Source organism: Lathamus discolor, chromosome 20 (assembly GCF_037157495.1).
Source record: "Lathamus discolor isolate bLatDis1 chromosome 20, bLatDis1.hap1, whole genome shotgun sequence".
NCBI lineage: Eukaryota > Metazoa > Chordata > Aves > Psittaciformes > Psittacidae > Lathamus > Lathamus discolor.
Window position 1 is genome coordinate 1,271,685 of NC_088903.1, and position 17,844 is coordinate 1,289,528.

General features: G+C 54.0%; 1 protein-coding gene across 1 annotated transcript; it reads right to left on the reverse strand.

The window, feature by feature from the left end:
* Nucleotides 1–214: 214 nt before the first annotated feature.
* On the reverse strand, nt 215–16,230 carry LOC136024006 (kinesin-like protein KIF18B). Its single transcript, XM_065699060.1, has 16 exons — nt 15,927–16,230; nt 14,473–14,630; nt 13,919–14,023; nt 13,540–13,650; nt 11,948–12,145; nt 11,585–11,761; nt 11,102–11,183; nt 10,884–10,989; nt 10,442–10,562; nt 10,047–10,174; nt 9,116–9,330; nt 8,137–8,665; nt 8,006–8,036; nt 1,088–1,134; nt 808–899; nt 215–473 (listed from the first exon to the last, which is right to left on the reverse strand). Exons 1-16 carry the CDS (start codon nt 16,228–16,230, stop codon nt 370–372), a joined length of 2,508 nt encoding a protein of 835 aa, XP_065555132.1. The 3' UTR covers nt 215–369.
* Nucleotides 16,231–17,844: the final 1,614 nt, after the last annotated feature.

The following is a 17,844-nucleotide window of genomic DNA, read 5'->3' on the forward strand; positions in this document are numbered from 1 at the left end:
CCCAGGAGCAAGGGCCTTTGCCAGGCCCAAACCCAGCTCCCCCCAGGAGGGGGGCAAGAAGAAGCAGCCGATGTCTCTGCTCAGCCCTCTGCTTTGAACCAAACTATTTATGAACGACAATAAATCATCTGCAGCAAAACACATCCAGGGCTGGGCTGGGAATGGGGGACAGGGAATGGGGACAGGGAATGAGGACAAGGAATGGGGGACAGGGAATGGGGACAGGGAATGGGGACAGGGCAGGGACTTGGGGGTGACTGTGAGCAGAAGAAACACTTAAGGGGAGCGCTGTGGGGCTGCAAGGAGGACGCAGAGGAAGGAAGAAATCTGGTAACTGGGTTAGGGACACGGGGAGGCATCCGGGAGCCGTCAGCGCAAGAGCTTCATTGGCTGGGGGCGGGCGCAAGGGGTTGGGGACAGTTCCTTGGGTCTCCTCCTGCTGCCTTTCCGGGTGCTGTTCCCCCAGCGAGGCTCTGAGGAAGACAAGAGCAGAGAAACAGATGAGGCAGCTCCTGGGCAACAGCAGCAAACCCAGAGCCCCTCCTGAGGAGGATCCAAGCCTCCTCCTTCCCACCCCTCTCCAAGGGCCCTTCCCAAGGCTGTGGCTGCAGCCAGGAACAGCAAACCCCAAACGGCCTCTTCCAGCAGCACCAAACATCCCATTCCCAGGTGTTTGCCCCCCCAGACTAGAACGGGGCTGGCACAGCAGCAGCTCGCCGAGGCAGGGAGCACTCCCAGCGCCCATCACGCTGCAGGGAAAGGGCTTCCCTGGGTGCCTGCCTGGGTGCGGAGGAGCACAGGGCTCACCTGGGATGCGGGAGGGCTGCACACAGCTCTTGCTGCTGCGCTGCAGTTGGGCAGTGCAGCTCTGGAGCCCCCCCGGGCAGGGCAGGGCGACGCTGGCAAAGAGAAAGGGACCATTTCAAACCCGCAGGGCTCAGGGCAGAGGCCCCCCTCATCCCCAGCTGGCACAGGGGAGGTGGCACAGACACAGGCAAGGATGGGGGCTCGAGCCCCAGCGGGGAGCAGAGGCAGGAGCTGCCTGCACGGAGCACTGAGGGGCACAGGGGGCTGGTGCCTGTCTCACCTCTCCACTCGCCTCCGCTTCAGCGCAGGTGCTTTGGGGATGGAGGATGTTATAAATTGAGACCACAACGGATCATAATGCAATTGAAATTTTATTAATTATAGCAAGTAGAATATGAGCAAAGACAGCGCTGGACGACAGGGGAGTCTGCGCTCCGCCAACTGCCGTGTTAAATATTTCAAACAGCCCCTTTTTATACATCTTTACTTCTTTGTTCATGAAATAGTGCAAGTACTCTGCGCATGCTTCAGTTGTTGTTAGGGGGTAGTTTCCTGCCTCCTGGTGATCGATGAGACCAAGGTGAGAAGTTTTCCTCCTTTGATCCTTCATCCATATGTCTTTGCAGGGAGTTGTTAGTCTTATCTCTGCCAGTTCCTGGGACATCTTGCGGCTATCTTATCTTGGCCAGCTGTGTTTTATCTCTGTCAGTTCCTTTACATTTGGCTTAACATATATCTTAATAAACAATACACTAGTCTATAGTTTCTCACATGGAACATCTTACAGCTATCTTTAGGCAACATCTACTATGTTTGCATAAGCGATAAGCGATTGCGGTTGGCGACTGTTAGTCTATGTAAGCTGTGTCCGGTGACTGTTTGAGTAAGCAGTTTCATACTTTTTATTGCCTAACCTTTACATTGGGCTTAACATAAATCCTAATAAACAATATCCTAATTTATAGTTTCTCACAATCCCCCCTTTTTCTTTTATCCTATTATTGTTTATTAGATGCTGCTTTCATTTTCAGAATTGTAAGCCAACCTTTTTCCACACTCCCAACATTTACCATAACACTCACAAGGTAATTCCTTACAATCACAGGTATATTTTTTTACGTGGCATGACACATTCACAACAATCTTCATCCTCATCAATAGATACACTCTTATATTTTACCCCAGATCTCGTAGTTAAAATAAGCAGTTTAGCTATGTCAAACCCTTCTCTAATAAAGTGTAAAATATAGCGTAATATACAAGGCCCAAATATAAGTCTCAGAATCAACATGATAAGCGGTCCTGCTAGAGTAGACAACAAAGTGGTTAGCCAAGGTGAGACATTAAACCAGTTTTCATACCATGACCTGCTCGCCTCACGATCTTTCTTACGTTGATTTAACCTTTTCCGGAGTTCTATATTAAGGTTGTACAGGGAATTCAGGTTGTCCCGTCCCAGTGAAAGTGGTTATCACTTTGGATGTTTCTCAGGATATTAATTCCCACTTTAATGGTTCATGCGGGTTTCCATTTGCTTGGGTTATTATCAATAACAAAACTAATGGTATACCAGGAAAAAAGGGTGTCTGTCAATTTTGCCAATTTAAGTAGATTTTTACCAGTCCTGGGGAAGTTCGGCCATTGCTGGTTTTGCATCCCATTGTTCTGGTTCTTTTCTCCACAGTTTATTCCTCCTCTGCCTCGCCCGTCGACTCGGTTGCTTCGAGCCACGGGGTGTACCATCTTCTCGGCAGCAAGGGAATTCTTCAGGAGAACAGCTGTTTCGGGCTTTCTGCCTGTTTACATAGGCTTCCCACTTTGCAGCCTTAACTAATGGGGCAAAGCAAGATACAGTTAGTACTTCCCTTCTACACTTTATAATCAAAATTTCGGCTATAAAGGGGACTGGTTCATTGGAGTGGTAACAATAATATTGAGGGTTTATTCCTTTGGCAAAAATCTCCCACCACTCATGGGATTCCCAAATAATTTCTTGTTTTAGACTCTAATTGTTTTAATTTCCACTCAGTGAGAGTTCTTTGGATTTTCCAACACTGTGTGCAAACTCCTATTGGAGGGCATCCACATTCATAGTGTGTCCACCATTTATCCTGACATACCTTACACCTAAAACAAACAAATGGATAACAATTGCAATTCAAATTATTACACCTAATTCGTATATCTAGAGTACATACATTATTTACATCAGCATATCTTCTATATTCACTATTGTGTGGTTGCATAAGTTTAACAATTTCCTTCAACACACTTTGTACGTTTCCATATATAATAGAAAAGAGGAGAAATAATTATAGCAAATATAAACAGCAATACACACTTTATACCAAAAGATAATGCGGCAAAATAATTAAATAAAGTTTCTATTATTACGTTATCTTTTCAGGGTTATCTTGGTGTCCCCTGGAGTACTGATTACTTTCCAGTGGGGTCTCGTCACTGGGCCTTTAATGCGACTGGCTCCATTATTTTCTGGCCATTAAACAAATAATGTCCCAAATATTTCACTTTTTCCTCCACAAATTGTAACTTTTCTTGTGATACCCGTAGGCCCTTTTGTGCAGGAAAGTTTAGAAATCGAATGCTTTCTTTTCTTACATCCTCCTTATTATTCCCTGCTATGAGCAGATCATCTACATACTGTAACAGCACGTTCCCCGTTTGTACCTGGTATTCTTTTAAGAGCTCTTCCAGGTATGTTTGTAGCCCATATCCCTGGGAATACCTGATCCAGTATATTTTCAATCTGACTTCTCCCTCGACATGATTAGTGATCAAAATTAAGCTTTTAACATCTCTATATACTGTTGGTCCTTTACTTTTAAAGTGATCTCGCCTCCTTTGAAAGTAATGGTTGCTCCCAAGTGTTCTAACAAATCTCTCCCCAAAAGAGCTTTTGCGGAGTTAGGCATATACAAAAACTTATGGATGCCCCATTGTTTTCCCAATTGATATTTTAGTAGTTTACAAAAATAAGCCTTTTCACTTTGGCCAGTCGCCCCTTTTATCATCATATAATCGTCCCCAAAGGTATTAAAGCTTTGTTTAAAACTGAATACATTGCACCTGTATCAACCAAAAATTCCATTATAACCAGTGGATCTGCTAGGGAAGATTCCCCTGGTCCCGTCAGCCTAGTTCCAATTCAGTCACCCGAGCCACCCCATGGCACTCCCACTAGGGTAGTCTCACTCCCAGCTTCCAAACTCCTCATAGCACTCACACCGATCCGGTTCCACAGAAGAGGAGGTCACTCCCCCACTTCTGTCCGACATTCGTCCTCCACCAGTTTTAAAGCAACCAGCGCAGCCATGGCTGTAGCACGACCCAGCTTTTTCTTTTCTACCTATTTCCAATTCCTATACACTCTCCATGCTTCCTCCTTCACTCCCATCCACATTTATTCATCAATCGTTCAATCCCGTCTGTCAACATGTCTGTCTGCCTGCCCCAGCACCCATCTCATGCTCAAACACAGGAACTGCGGGAGCTTCCCTCCTTTCCCCTTTGGTTTTTCCTTTTTTATTTATTTATTTGTTATTTTTCACAGGTGCTCACCCTGCTCTGCAGGGGTTACAGATGCCCGCCTCTGCAACAGCACTTCTGGTTTAACCCCTTCTTAACCCTGAATGTGAATGTGCTGCTTGTTGCCAGTGACAGCAATTTCCTCCTCCTTATCAATACCTGATAGGACAGAGGCAGAGGGTGCTCCTCTCGGAGGTACCTGTGATATATAATTTTCTTGATGACTGTCCCAATATCACAGGCTGAACAACATCTCTCCATCTTAGCTTTCTGTTTTTCCTTGTCCTTTTCCAAAACCAAAATTAGGGATCTGGCAGAGTTATATTAATTTCACATTCTGTCTGCCACTCCAGGTGCTTTCTTAAAGTGAAACATATCTGCATACATTACTTCATTGCATTTTCTTGGCCACCTCAAAACCAACATAAATTGTAAAAAAAATGCATTAAAATTCAGAGTTCCATTTTTAGGCCATTTTTCCTGATTTTCCAAAGTTTATAAAGGCCACCATTGATTACAATATTTTACCAATGTTTTCTTGTTTACCGAGCCCCCAGAAGAACCTCCCAGTTCTTTCCAATGTGCCAAAATGTAACCCGATGGGCTTTTCTTCAGAATTCCCTTGTTTTGACCGGCTCCCATTTCAAACAATCTCTTACAAATCTCTATAGCTTCTCTTTCCCGGTGCTCTGCAAATGCACTTAAAATATGAGAGCACCCACACACAAGTTTTATGATATTCTCAGGGGATTCAGTAAGATAGTATCTCTGGGTTCTGCAGATCAACTCCCCTGTCGTTAGAACATAGTTTCAGTTCCAGCAAAATTTACACTGCCCTAGTATCCACAGCAGGTTCCACTGTTCAAAACTTATTATGCACTCATATGTCAGGTTACGAAGGTTTTCCTAATATCCCCCGTTGATTGTCCCAAAAAGAGAGACATTAATTGTTGTATTCCCATTTTATTTTTTTTTTTTTTTTTTTTTTGTAACCACATCTTCTCAAATTTTCTTTGATACCTTTTATAAACCCTTTCTCAGTTTTTCATTCTAACTTCTCGGAAGTCCGCCAGGATTTTGTGGCTTTTCTCCACAAAGTAATCTTTTATTTCTGGTCACCGATTAGGTAATTATAATTTTCTACCTGGCAGTGTTTTGTAAGACACCCCGAGCAGTATCTGCCCCACCGCTGTCCTGAGTGGCAATATCCACGTGAAATGCCACCCGTCCCATACAGTTACACTCCTACAAGGCACATACTCTCACAGGGCATATAGGAAATTCCCTTGCCCTTGTATTTCGTAAAATTATCCACTGCGGGAGGGGTAGCCGGACCTTCCCCCGCTTTCTAAGCTGCTTGATGGTTATACACAGACAAGACACAGGACAGAAAAACATAAACGCTTCGTCCGTCTCCGGCCGCTCCCCTCGCGGAGACACGGAACCGCGGATTAGGACTCCACACTCGCTTCGTAGCTACGCTACGTCTCAGTCACACAGAAACACATGGGATCCCACACACTCACGCTATGGTTCCGCTTGCCCTTCTCCTGCTTCCTACACGGTCATTAGCAGGTCCGCCCTGGCTCCCAAAACTTAGGATGCAGCGAAAACCCGGGCTCGCCCGATCCGCCTCCAGGATCGCTCGCAGCCGCGCTATCGGTCGACGAGCCCCCCAGCTTGCAAGCCCTACCTGCCACGGGGAACTCCGCTGTGCGCCAGACGTCTCTGCACGCCTTACCAGCAGCCCCGGGCCACGCGTACGCCCTACAGGCCCCCCAAAGTACCTAAATTCCAAGCATACCGCCTCTCCGCAGCCGGCGCAGGTCGCTGTCTGTCCCCGCAGTGAGCGGATGAGAAGCGGAGCTCCCCCAGGCAAGCGGCCTGGGGGGGGGCTTAGGATATCCGCTCCTCACCCGATCCTGCAGCCGAACAGAGGCCTCCTGGCTGGCTCGCCAAATTGATACGCGGATTGACTCCACAACTCGTTAAAGTTGTAAAGTAGGTATGCTTTATTCAGCGCTGAGGTGCATGGGGATCGTTCCTCCAAAGTATGCACACCCAGGGTCGTTTTTCCTTTACATTTATTCCCTTACGCCTATACATATTTAGTATCTGTCCCCGCTTCATATTATACCTTCTTTTTCTTTTGTTTAGGTTTTTTTTTTTTGTTTTTGTTTTTGTTTTTGTTTTTTTTTTTATCTCATTCAGCGGGTAAAGTCTAGCTCCCGGTCTTTTTAGCCACACTTCCGCATATTGACTCTCCTCAAGGTTAAGGGGTTTTTTATTATTAACCCAGAGGTTTAATTGCTGTCTTACCCAATCTTCTTCTGACCCATAGATTGGCCAAAAAACATTTTTTAAAAATCTTCTTCCCTCCCCATATCTTAGTACAATATTCTATCATTTTTTGCTTATCTTCCCCTAAGGTTCCAGGGAGACATCTCCAATTGTCTAAGATATATGCCAGAGGGGTATTCTTAGGTACAATGGGTACCCATCCCATGGGAGTCGAAGGCTTGCTGCCCTTCGCCCCCATCTTCTGGAATATCTCCGAACACACACTCACTCGCTCCCCCTTGTTCCTGGCCCAGTCCCTCGCGGGAGATGGGAACCGCAGTACTTAAGGGTCCACACTCGCTTGGTTCAGTATATCGAACCTCTCATTCGTTATATTCCAGGAAACCCAATCCCGCCCGAACGGTAAACCCGCGAACAATCTCTGCCGTGAACAATTTCACTCTGCAGTCCTCCGCCGCGAACTATTTCGCTCTGCGGAAAGTTTCGCAATATACTTACGCGTCCTGCGTCTTCGTCCGGACTCCCGTGCACAGAATTTTTATGGGATTTTACCGGTTCCTTCTTTGCTCATATTCTAGCATTTAGGTTCGTCGGTAAGGATGAGGTAAGCTGTTGGTCGCGGGGCCGCGAAATGTCGCGGGGCGCCTCCCCGGAGGACCAAAGCCCACCGTTCCTTATCCGAGTCACGGCACCAGAAATTGTTATAAATTGAGACCACAACGGATCATAATCCAATTGAAATTTTATTAATTATAGCAAGTAGAATATGAGCAAAGACAGCGCTGGACGACAGGGGAGTCTGCGCTCCGCCAACTGCCGTGTTAAATATTTCAAACAGCCCCTTTTTATACATCTTTACTTCTTTGTTCATGAAATAGTGCAAGTACTCTGCGCATGCTTCAGTTGTTGTTAGGGGGTAGTTTCCTGCCTCCTGGTGATCGATGAGACCAAGGTGAGAAGTTTTCCTCCTTTGATCCTTCATCCATATGTCTTTGCAGGGAGTTGTTAGTCTTATCTCTGCCAGTTCCTGGGACATCTTGCGGCTATCTTATCTTGGCCAGCTGTGTTTTATCTCTGTCAGTTCCTTTACATTTGGCTTAACATATATCTTAATAAACAATACACTAGTCTATAGTTTCTCACATGGAACATCTTACAGCTATCTTTAGGCAACATCTACTATGTTTGCATAAGCGATAAGCGATTGCGGTTGGCGACTGTTAGTCTATGTAAACTGTGTCCGGTGACTGTTTGAGTAAGCAGTTTCATACTTTTTATTGCCTAACCTTTACATTGGGCTTAACATAAATCCTAATAAACAATATCCTAATTTATAGTTTCTCACAGAGGAGCTCTTCATGGCCAGCGCTGGGATGGGGGCTCTGTAGCCAAGGAAAAGAGGGTCAGCGCCAGGGGATTCCCCCAGGCTGCAGGGCCGCAGATCCCCAAACGCACACTGAGCCCATCCAGGGCAGCACTTACCTAGGCATGAAGGGGCCCTCCTGCTTTGCTTGCTGGCACTGCCTCTTCTCCCTGTCCAAGCACTCTGAGTGGCGGACGGGAAGGGGCCCGATGGCGCTGGGGGATCTGCTGTCCGGGCAGACCTCAAAGGTCACATTGAGCTCATGGGCAGGCGGGGAGCACAGGTTCTGGGCAGCTGACACTGCCGGGGGCACACGGCTTTGGGGGACTGGTGCTGGGCAGGATTTGGGGGTGTAACCCAGTGGCACCGGGGAGCCAGGGGATGCTGGAGCTCCTGCTTCAAGCCAGGAAGTGCCAGGGCTCTCCGGACTGGGAATCTCCGCTGCCTTCCCACATCCCTGCTGCTGTTTCAATTGCCTCTTGACGCTGCGGCGAGGTCCTGATGGGGAGGCACTGCCCAGCCCAGACTTCCTGCTCTCAATCGGGCTGGAAGCCATGAGCACACGGCCGGAGAACGGAGCAGGCTGCTGCAGGCACTGCGGGGTGGGACTCAGCACCGGGGCACCGCACACGGTGACAGATGCCTCATCTAAAGCAGCAGGAAAGAAGCAGTCACCCCTCTGCCTGCAGCTCCCAGGAATGCCCGGAGCTCAGGGCATCCCCCTCTCCTCCAGCACCGCTCACTGGACTCTGCCCAACAAGCCCCACGGCAGTCACTTCCCAGCGGGGGTTTCCACCAAACCACATTAAACCCAGAGGAAAAGAGCCAGCACAAGGAATCCTGCCCCTGGCAGCCCAAAGGCACCAGCCTGCTCCCAGAGCAACTGCCTGTGGCAATGCCTGAGCTCTCCCAGGAACATGGGGTCTGCGCAGCCCACAGCTCGGCTGCTGGGTCCATGTGTTCGCAAGGAGGATGAGGAGGAAGAGCTCAGGCCTGGGCACACGTAGGCCGAGGACACAGCCAGGGTGACTTGGGCAAACGAACCACGGAGACAAAGGAGAGGGGCCAGCACCGACTGTCCCAGATCCAAATCCTCACCATCACAGCTCCACTTCGTCCTCTTGGCTGGGGGGGCCTCGCTGAGCTCTGCAGACCTGCTCAGAGGCCCGGCTTGCTCAGGGCTCCCACCAGTGTCCTGAGGGACCAGCTGGGCCAGTTCCTCAAGCACGAGGACCAAGTCAGGGGTGAGGAGGTTGGCAGCCTTCAGGACGGAACAGAGCTTCCGGATGCCACTCAGGCCAGAGGCCACAGGCCTGGGGACAGAGACAGGAACCAGTGAGCAGGAGACTTGAGCCAGTGTCACCAGGAACAGAGGCTCAGCACCACCAGCATCACCTCCGAGACACCAGCTCAGGTGGGGCAGGGCCCATTAGCAGAGCTCTGGGGGAAGAGAAGCCAATGGAAGCTGCGAGGTGCCCAAATGACAATCACTTGCTGGAGAAGAGCGAGCTGTGCGCTCAGCGCCTGCTTACAAGGGACCAGCCGGCACCTACAGACTTTTTGCTGCCCTTCAGGCACTCAATAGCTCGGCTGGAGACAGATCCAGGCCCACACCAAGGGCGGCTTCCCCCAGGAGACCTTTCTAAAGAGGTTCATTCTGCCAAGATGCTCGGGCAGAGCCATGAGCAGATGGTGCTGGGGGAGCCCTGCCAGGGCAGGACCCGGGGGAGCCAAGGCTGCAGCAAAGACTTCAGAGGCAGTTTCAGAACCAACAACACACACTTAAGGCTCCAGCAGTTGCTGTGCCTGGAAACCTTCGCAGCTGGCATTTCCAGCAGAGATTATTCCATGGGATTAGATCCCAGGAGCCAAATCCCTTCTTGTACAGGGCAGGCAGTCATCTGAAAGCAAAGATGTGGGCCCACCTTCATCTAGACCATCCCCAGGATGGTTACATGCAACAGCAGGGTGGACAGTCCACCTTCCCCAGGCAACCAAGAGGACACAGGGAGGGCAGGAGGACACTCACTTCTCTGTGCAGTGGCCGGACAGCCCCTGCAGTTTACTGCTTCCACCAAGCCTTGGCTGCTTCAGTCCCAGCCGCAGATCTGCCCGAAGGGATGCTCTGGGTCTGCTGGCAGGCATTGCCTCTGGAGCCTGGAGCAATCACCCAACATTCCTTACCCATCCAGCCCAGGGTAGCCCACATTTGAGCTGAGTTTGGTCCCCAAGATGCTTGTTCCCTGGGAAGTTAAGGGGTTTCGCTAGCAAACCACAGCCCAGCACGTGCTGAGCCAGGACACATGGACCCGCCGAGCTCCTGCCACCGCCCAGCAGGCCCAGTGCATCCCGTGAGAGCCCCAGCTTCTTCTGGGCCCTGCTCATCACGCCAAACCCTCCTGTGCTGCCCATCCCTCCTCTCACCTCTCCCTCCAATTCCAGCTGCATCTGAACACGCAAACCAGCCTGCAGCTCCTGCTGCTCTCCATCATTCTCCCCCTCATCATCGAGGGCCAAGCATGTCTTTGGGACAGCTTCCTCCAACCTACAGAAGCCAGAGAAGCCGGCACTGAGCCAGAGAAGATCCTCTGGTGAAGCACCATTTTGCATGACAAGTCTTGGGATGGATCAAACACAAGACTGGGCCTTTGCAACCCAGCGTCCCTTGGTGCTTGCGTGCTCTGCTCCAGCAGGTTCAGAACCAAACCCGACCACAGTCGAGATGATGCTGCACACCAGCGGCTCCTCTGCTTTCTGACAGGCACTAGGCTCTTACCAGCACTAAAACCCTGCAGGCTCCTTGACACAGGGGACACCAGGAGGTCACACACAAAAGCTCTCTTGCTTCTTTTCCCCCCAGCCTCACCTGGGCAGCTCCACTGGGCTCACGCTGGAGGGAGCCTGGGGCCCTGCTGCCTGCTTCTCTGCCTCTCGGGCAGCATCCTCATAAGCACGAAGCTTTGCCTTGCCACCTGCAAGGAAGGATCCTCTGTTTGCTCAGATGGTTTTATGACCCCTGGAGCTCAGAGGTTTGCATCCCAAACAGACCATAGCTGAAGGCAGAGCCCTGCCCTCCCCACCAGCATCTCACCTCCCCTTTCAGCTGCTCACACATCTCCACATATCCACAGACGTGGGAGGCAGAGCTGCGCGTGCTGCTCTTCAGCTGCAGAGACAGGGACGAGACAGAGGTTAAAGAAGCACTGGGGCAGCACACACCCTCTCCTGACACCGGAGCAGGGCAGCTCCTCAGCCTCCTCCAGGATGCAGGGTCCCCATGGAGCCCCGGGCTGCCTGCAGCAGACACAACCTGCACTCAGGGACCTACTGCCACAGTCACAAGCCTTTCTAGGCTCTGGGCCGGGGAGCTTTAGCAGAAGCCTAGGCACACACTGTCTGCAGCTCCATCAGCTGCTTTCTGCCCAGAGCAGCACCCCAGGGCTGGAAAACTCACGCTGGGTAAGGGAGGCTCCCACTGATCTCCCCCAGCACGCAGCAGACTCCCTCCCATCCATCAGCAGCTCCCAAACACACAACGCATCACCACCACCACCACCAGCTCCTCACTGACAGCTTGATCTCCTTGGCCCTGCTGGCATACTTGAGTGTGTTGTAGGTGTCCTCATAGGCCAGCACAGAGGCGCTCACCGCCGCCACCATGACGCTGCGGCAGTTGCCACCCAGGCAGTCCTTCAGCAGGCGCGTCAGCTTGCTGTCCCGGTACGGGATGTGGCTTTGCTTGCTCTGTAGCAAGAGATCCAGGACCTGCTCAGCTCTTGGCCCTTGGGCACTCAGCTCCTAACCCTGAGGCACAAGGGGATGGCTGCGCTCACCCCCAGCACCAGCAGCACTGACACTTGAGGACACGGCTCACATTCAGCCAGCCCAGGGAGCCAGAGCCCAGCAGGGCCATGTGGGGAACAGCGTTACCTTCGCATCAGCCAAGGCGTTGATGACGTTGATGAGGGCCAGCAGCAAGCGGTTGATGTTGGCCCCCTCCCGCAGCCGCTCTCCCCCGGTGTTGGCGACCGACGCCCGCTCTGAGCCTGCCAGGTCGATCAGGCTCATCTTGGCCACCTTCAGACCCCGACTGAGGCTGCCAGTGCAGTCGTGCTGCTTCACATGGATCTGTGAGGACAGACATGGGTGAGGCCGCAGCTCCACAAGGCTCATGGGGGCCGTGGCTGGAGGCGGCTCAACAGCAGGGCAAGAGGCTGATGTTTAGAACAGGATGGCCAAGTGGATCGTGTGGGCTGTGGGGCAGAGAGGAGCCTGACACGCCAAGAAGAGAAGCCAAAACCTCAGTGAGGGGACAAACAGCAAAACCATGGAAGGGGTCCTGCAGGAAGTGACAGAGCTGTGGAAAATAATCAGCATCTCCTATGCGTGGTGCACAAGCAGGGCAGAGCCGGCTGGGTCTCCAAAGGGCAAAACACCACCCACAGCCCCAGCACCAGTGGATTTTGTCAGACTCAAAGCACCAGTGGGGGGGCTACAAGCCCTCAAAAGAAGGGGCTTTCTGTGCCCCCTTGCAGGCATCAGCCAGGGCTTTCAGTGCTGAGCCCAGATCCCAGCTGGTAAGGGCGAGGAGGGACACAGCCACCAAGACTCATCTGGCAGCATCCTTCCTCTTCTGCATCCCGGAAGGTCTCCCTGGAGAATGCAAATACTTTCCCCACAGCCTTCAAACACACTCAGCCCCCAAGGAACAACGCCTGCACAGACTGGAGATGCCATGGAAGTGCTGGAGCCCACTAACAGGTCCTGCATCCTCACCCGACTGTGGCTCGCCTGCCAGGAGGCAAAGCTGGCAGCGGGAAGGGCACATTTCCAGCACAGCGAATGGATTCACAGCAGGCAGCAATCCAGCACCCCCCAACAAACCCAGCTGGGATGCCAGCTGGAAAAGCATCCAGACACCTGGACTTCCCCCTGGAAGCAGCCACGGGAGAGACACCAGGTTTAGACTGAAACTGCAGTCAGAGCCCTCCGTCTGCGCACGCAGCCGTGACCGCCCTGCTCATTCAGGAGAGGGCCCGGCTGCAACTGAAACCAACTGGCAGGTTTGCACAGGAGAGCACCAAGAAACTGGGGAGCCAATTCACAGAGCCCCTGCGGGAGGGCAATTCCCAGCTCAGTGCCAAGGAAGACACCATGGAGGAGACAGCCTGCTCCAGGCACCCTTTGCTATGGCTCAGGTTTCAGGGACAGCTCCCACACCTTGAGTCAACAAGAGTGAAAAGCACACAGTGAAGTTTCAGCCCCAAGAGACAGAACACCAAGCTGAGAGCGTGGAGCTGCCTGGGAGGCGTGGCCACCAGCATGACCAGTACCTCCCGTTCTGCAGCAGCATGGCCAGGGCCCTGCTCAGACCCATACCTCTGTTTGCAGGGCTACAACCACTCTGCTTTACCCCATGGCACATGAGGAGCAGGGGCAGGAACCCCAGGCCTGGCATGGCCTTGCTTCCTCGTCTCTTTTTAAGCACAAACCCCTGTGACACTGCAGCCACCAGCCCTCACCTGGAAGATGGCATGCGAGTGGGAGGAGACAGCGTTGGCATCAGTGGGATGCTGCGTCCGGTTTCTGTTGCCATTGGCCAACATCTCCAGAAGCTGCTCTGCTGAGGCAGGCTGGGAGAGAACAGGGAGAGGGATGATACCAGTGTGCCCCATCTGCAGGCACAGACACAACCCGGCCCAGAGCACCCACAACTCCGGCATCCTGCAGCACCGTGGGCCTCGTTTCAGCTCAGGCTCATGTTTGCTGCCAGCCAGGAGCTGTGCAGGTGGCACCCCCCTATCTTCAGACACCCCCATCTCCAGCACACGTCTGCTTTCAGAGCTGGTGGGGTGCAGCACTGCCCGTTTTTATACCTGGTGTGCCCATTTTAATACCTACCTGGTGGAAGGAGAGGCCCTGAACCACAGCTCCTCGCTCAGGATCCTCCCGGATGGCTGGCGGTCCCTTGGGCTCCAGCAGGTCATAGATCTGTTCGTTGTACACCTGAAGCAGGGAACTCACTGTAAGGCCGAGGTTTGGCTCCCCAGTGGTGAGCAGGGAGAGGAGCTCTGTAGCCCAGGGTCACACATGACCTCGTGTCCCACTCCCAACACCCCCTCCAGGACGTCACTGCACCCAGAGCCGCTGATGGTGCCCTAGGGGACAGCTCAGGAGGGCTTTCAGAGCAACGCACTTGGCCACAGCTCCTCTAAAGCCTTTCCAGCCAGGAACCCCTCATTGCTACGTGCACCGTGGCAAGGAGGAGAAAATGCCCCGATTCCAGACAGGAGAAACCAGGAACACCAGTTCATTGAACTGGCAGGCTGAGCATGCTTCCAGCTGGGCTCTAGGGCTGCCCTGGGGACACTGGGTACCCTGAACGTGGCACTACAGGGTCTGCATCAACCCCGAATCTTAGTGACAGTGACCCAGTTGCGGCAGCCACAATGCACCTCCTGGTAGGAGACTAGGACCTCACAGCTCTTCTCCTGCTTTCTGGCCTCCATCCTCCTGTACAGCTCCACCATGGTGAAGTACATGATGCCAGGGCTGTGCTCCGAGCCCAGCATGGTGTGGGTTTTCCCTGCTCCGGTCGCGCCATAGGCAAACACTGAGAGGAGAAAGGGCGGATGGGTGAAAGCCTGACTGGGAGCAGCAGAACGTCCGCTCCTTGCTGCAGAGGAGATGTGGAGATCTTCCCGCAGCAACCCCTGCAGCAGGGCTCGCTCACAGGCTCCCAGAGACGAGGCAAAGCCCATTACCCTCTGCACTACCGGCAGGAGCCTTCAGTGCAGGTCATTTCCTCAGTTCAGCCTCTCCCATTTAGCAGAAGCAGAATGGGTCCCCAAACCATCACCGCTTGGATGCTGCAGTCGCCTCCAAACTCTTCCCTTTAATAAACCAAGCAGCCCCATTCCCCCATCTCTCACCAGAATGGGTTTCTCCATCCAGCCCTCGTAATTCATCTCATTTTTCCACCCCAGCCTTTCAACACCCTCTTTAAAGCATCACCATCAGAGCAGGACACACTGATCTAGAGAGCCTCAGCCCTTCTCCCTGTTAGCAGCACTCGGTGCCTCGCAACTCTCTCCTTGAGGATCCTGGAGCTCTTTTATGCAGATAGAGACACGAGACGTGCCTGCCAGGTGGGCACGGTGACAGAGGCAGGCTTCAGCGCCTCGCCGAGCACACGGGGAGCCAGGAATAGCATCCTGCAGCGCCAGGGCCCCGCTCGGCACACGAGGAGACGGGAGCGTGGTGTCACCTGCTCGGTGCCTGCCTTACACAAGTGATGGGCTCATTAAGGCACCGTCGGCTGACGGCCTGCAAACGGCACAGGGGCTGCAGCACCATGAGAGGAGCTTTCAGGCCCAGCTTCATGGAGCTGCCAGCCTGGGGGATGCTCAGGAGGGGCACAGCAACCCCCAGAGCTCCCCAAGAAGTGGCTGCTTCACCCCAGATCCCCCTCCGAAACTCAGCATCCCCTGTGGATGCAGCCCCACATCCAACCTACCTTCACTCCTGCCACAGTGCTCTGCTTACTCCCCTTCAGGTCAGTGCCCACCACAACCAACAGGTCCCTCCCAGTCACACAGATCCCAGCCTGCACCCAGCTCCTGGGTTATCCCATCACAAGCGCAAGGCTTCCCACTCCTCTGTGTTAAGCTACACACCATTCTGGTTCGCCTTCCCCAGCCCAGCCGGGGCTCTCCCACAAACCACATCACATCCTGACCACACTTGCCATCACTAAGGGATGCCACCGACCAGTTGAAGGCTGCAGGTTTTGCACTGCTCTTGTGCCTCCCCCCACCACCTGCCTGCGGGCCCCCAAACTAAACCCACAGCTCTCCCAACAGACGGGGCAGGAGCTCCCAAAGGCTCCAAGCCATTCGGCAGCTCTCACCAGAGCAGTTGTAGCCCTCGAGGACGCTGTCCAGCAGCTCGGAGGTGGTGTGCTGGAACACCTCCTCCTGCGTGGCCTCTTCCCCGAAGACCCGGTCAAAGACAAAGTCCAGGCCCTTGCCCTTGGGCCCACGCGCGGGCAGCGCGCTGCCGGGGGGAGCCCCGGGCCCCGCGGGGGTGAGGACGATGCCGCGCTGGTTAACGACGTGCACGACCTGGGGCAGGGCCTGCTCACTGCGGGCCAGGGGCCACACACGCACCACCACAGCCACGGTGCCCTCCTCGGGCGGGGGGCACGGCCCCATGGGGGCAGCAGGGGCAGGCACCAGGGGCAGGCACCAGGCTGGCAGCAGGGGCAGGCACCAGGCTGCTGGCACGGCTCAGCTCCGAGCTCCGACGTCTCTCAACGGACCTCGCACACCCTGGGGGAGGGCAACGGCTCAGCGCGGGGGAAGCGTTTAAAGCAGGGGGGTCTTGAAGCTGGGCAGGGCCCTGCGCACCCCCCCTGCCCCAACCCCAGAGCCACCGCTGTAACCCCCAACTGCCTCCCCCACGGCCCCACATCCCCCCCACCCCGGCACCGACCCCCGACCCCCCTCCGGGCCCCCACAGCCACTCACCCCCTCCAGGGCCCTGCCCCACCGCCCTCCCTGATGCCTCGGACCCCTCACACCGGCTCCCCTCCGGCCCCACATCGCCCCACATCGCCCCCTAAGCCCCACTCGCTCGCCCCCGCCATAGCCCCCACCTCCTCTCTCCATTACCCATTCAGCACCGTTACCCAATCAGCACCATTACCCGTTCAGCACCATTACCCGTTCAGCACCATTACCCATTCAGCACCGTTACCCGTTCAGCACCGTTACCCATTCAGCACCGTTACCCTTTCAGCACCATTACCCGTTCAGCACCGTTACCCATTCAGCACCATTACCCGTTCAGCACCGTTACCCTTTCAGCACCGTTACCCGTTCAGCACCGTTACCCGTTCAGCGCCGTTACCCGTTCAGCGCCGTTACCCATTACCCATTCAGCACCGTTACCCTTTCAGCACCATTACCCATTCAGCACCGTTACCCATTCAACACCATTACCCTTTCAGCACCATTACCCGTTCAGCGCCGTTACCCGTTCAGCACCATTACCCATTCAGCACCGTTACCCGTTCAGCACCGTTACCCATTCAGCACCGTTACCCATTCAGCACCGTTACCCATTCAGCACTGTTACCCATTCAGCACCGTTACCCATTCAGCACCATTACCCGTTCAGCACCGTTACCCATTCAGCACTGTTACCCATTCAGCACCGTTACCCGTTCAGCACCGTTACCCATTCAGCACCGTTACCCGTTCAGCAACATTACCCATTCAGCACCGTTACCCGTTCAGCACCGTTACCCGTTCAGCACCGTTACGCTCAGCCCCTTGGACAGCCCCCCCCCACGGGTCAACACAGCCCCGCGACTCCAGCCCCTACACCCTGGGTTAGGTGCACGTGCCCATCCCACACCCTCCACCACTGTCCCCAGGGGCCACCCATGTCCCCATCACCACCCTGGTACCCAGCAGTACCTGGTCCCCAGGGCTACCCTGGTCCTGGTGACCACCCTGGTCCCTGGGGACACCCCGATTCCCACATTAGTCCTAGGTGGCACCCTGGTCCTTGTTCCTACCATGGTCCCCATCACCACACTGGTCCCCAGAACAAGCCTGATCACCATCCCCGCATCCACCCTGGTCCTGGCGATGCTCCTCACACCCATCCCCAGTAGCCACTCTCAATCCTGTCCCAGCAGCCACCTTGGTCCCTGGGGGCATCCTGTGGTGGTCCCCCTGCTCCCCATCACCACTCTGCTCCTGACCATCCTCCTGGTCACAGCGGCCACCTTGAGCCCACGCCTACCCCAAGCCAGGCAA

Excerpts from the sequence above, each read along its gene's own strand:
- LOC136024006 (XM_065699060.1), bottom strand. The coding sequence starts at position 16,230 with ATGGGGCCGTGCCCCCCGCCCGAGGAGGGCACCGTGGCTGTGGTGGTG. Across the intron at positions 13,651-13,918 it reads AGGGCCTCTCCTTCCACCAG|CCTGCCTCAGCAGAGCAGCT; the intron begins GTAGGTATTAAA and ends GTTCTCTCCCAG. Across the intron at positions 11,184-11,584 it reads CCAAGGAGATCAAGCTGTCA|CTGAAGAGCAGCACGCGCAG; the intron begins GTGAGGAGCTGG and ends CTGTCTCTGCAG.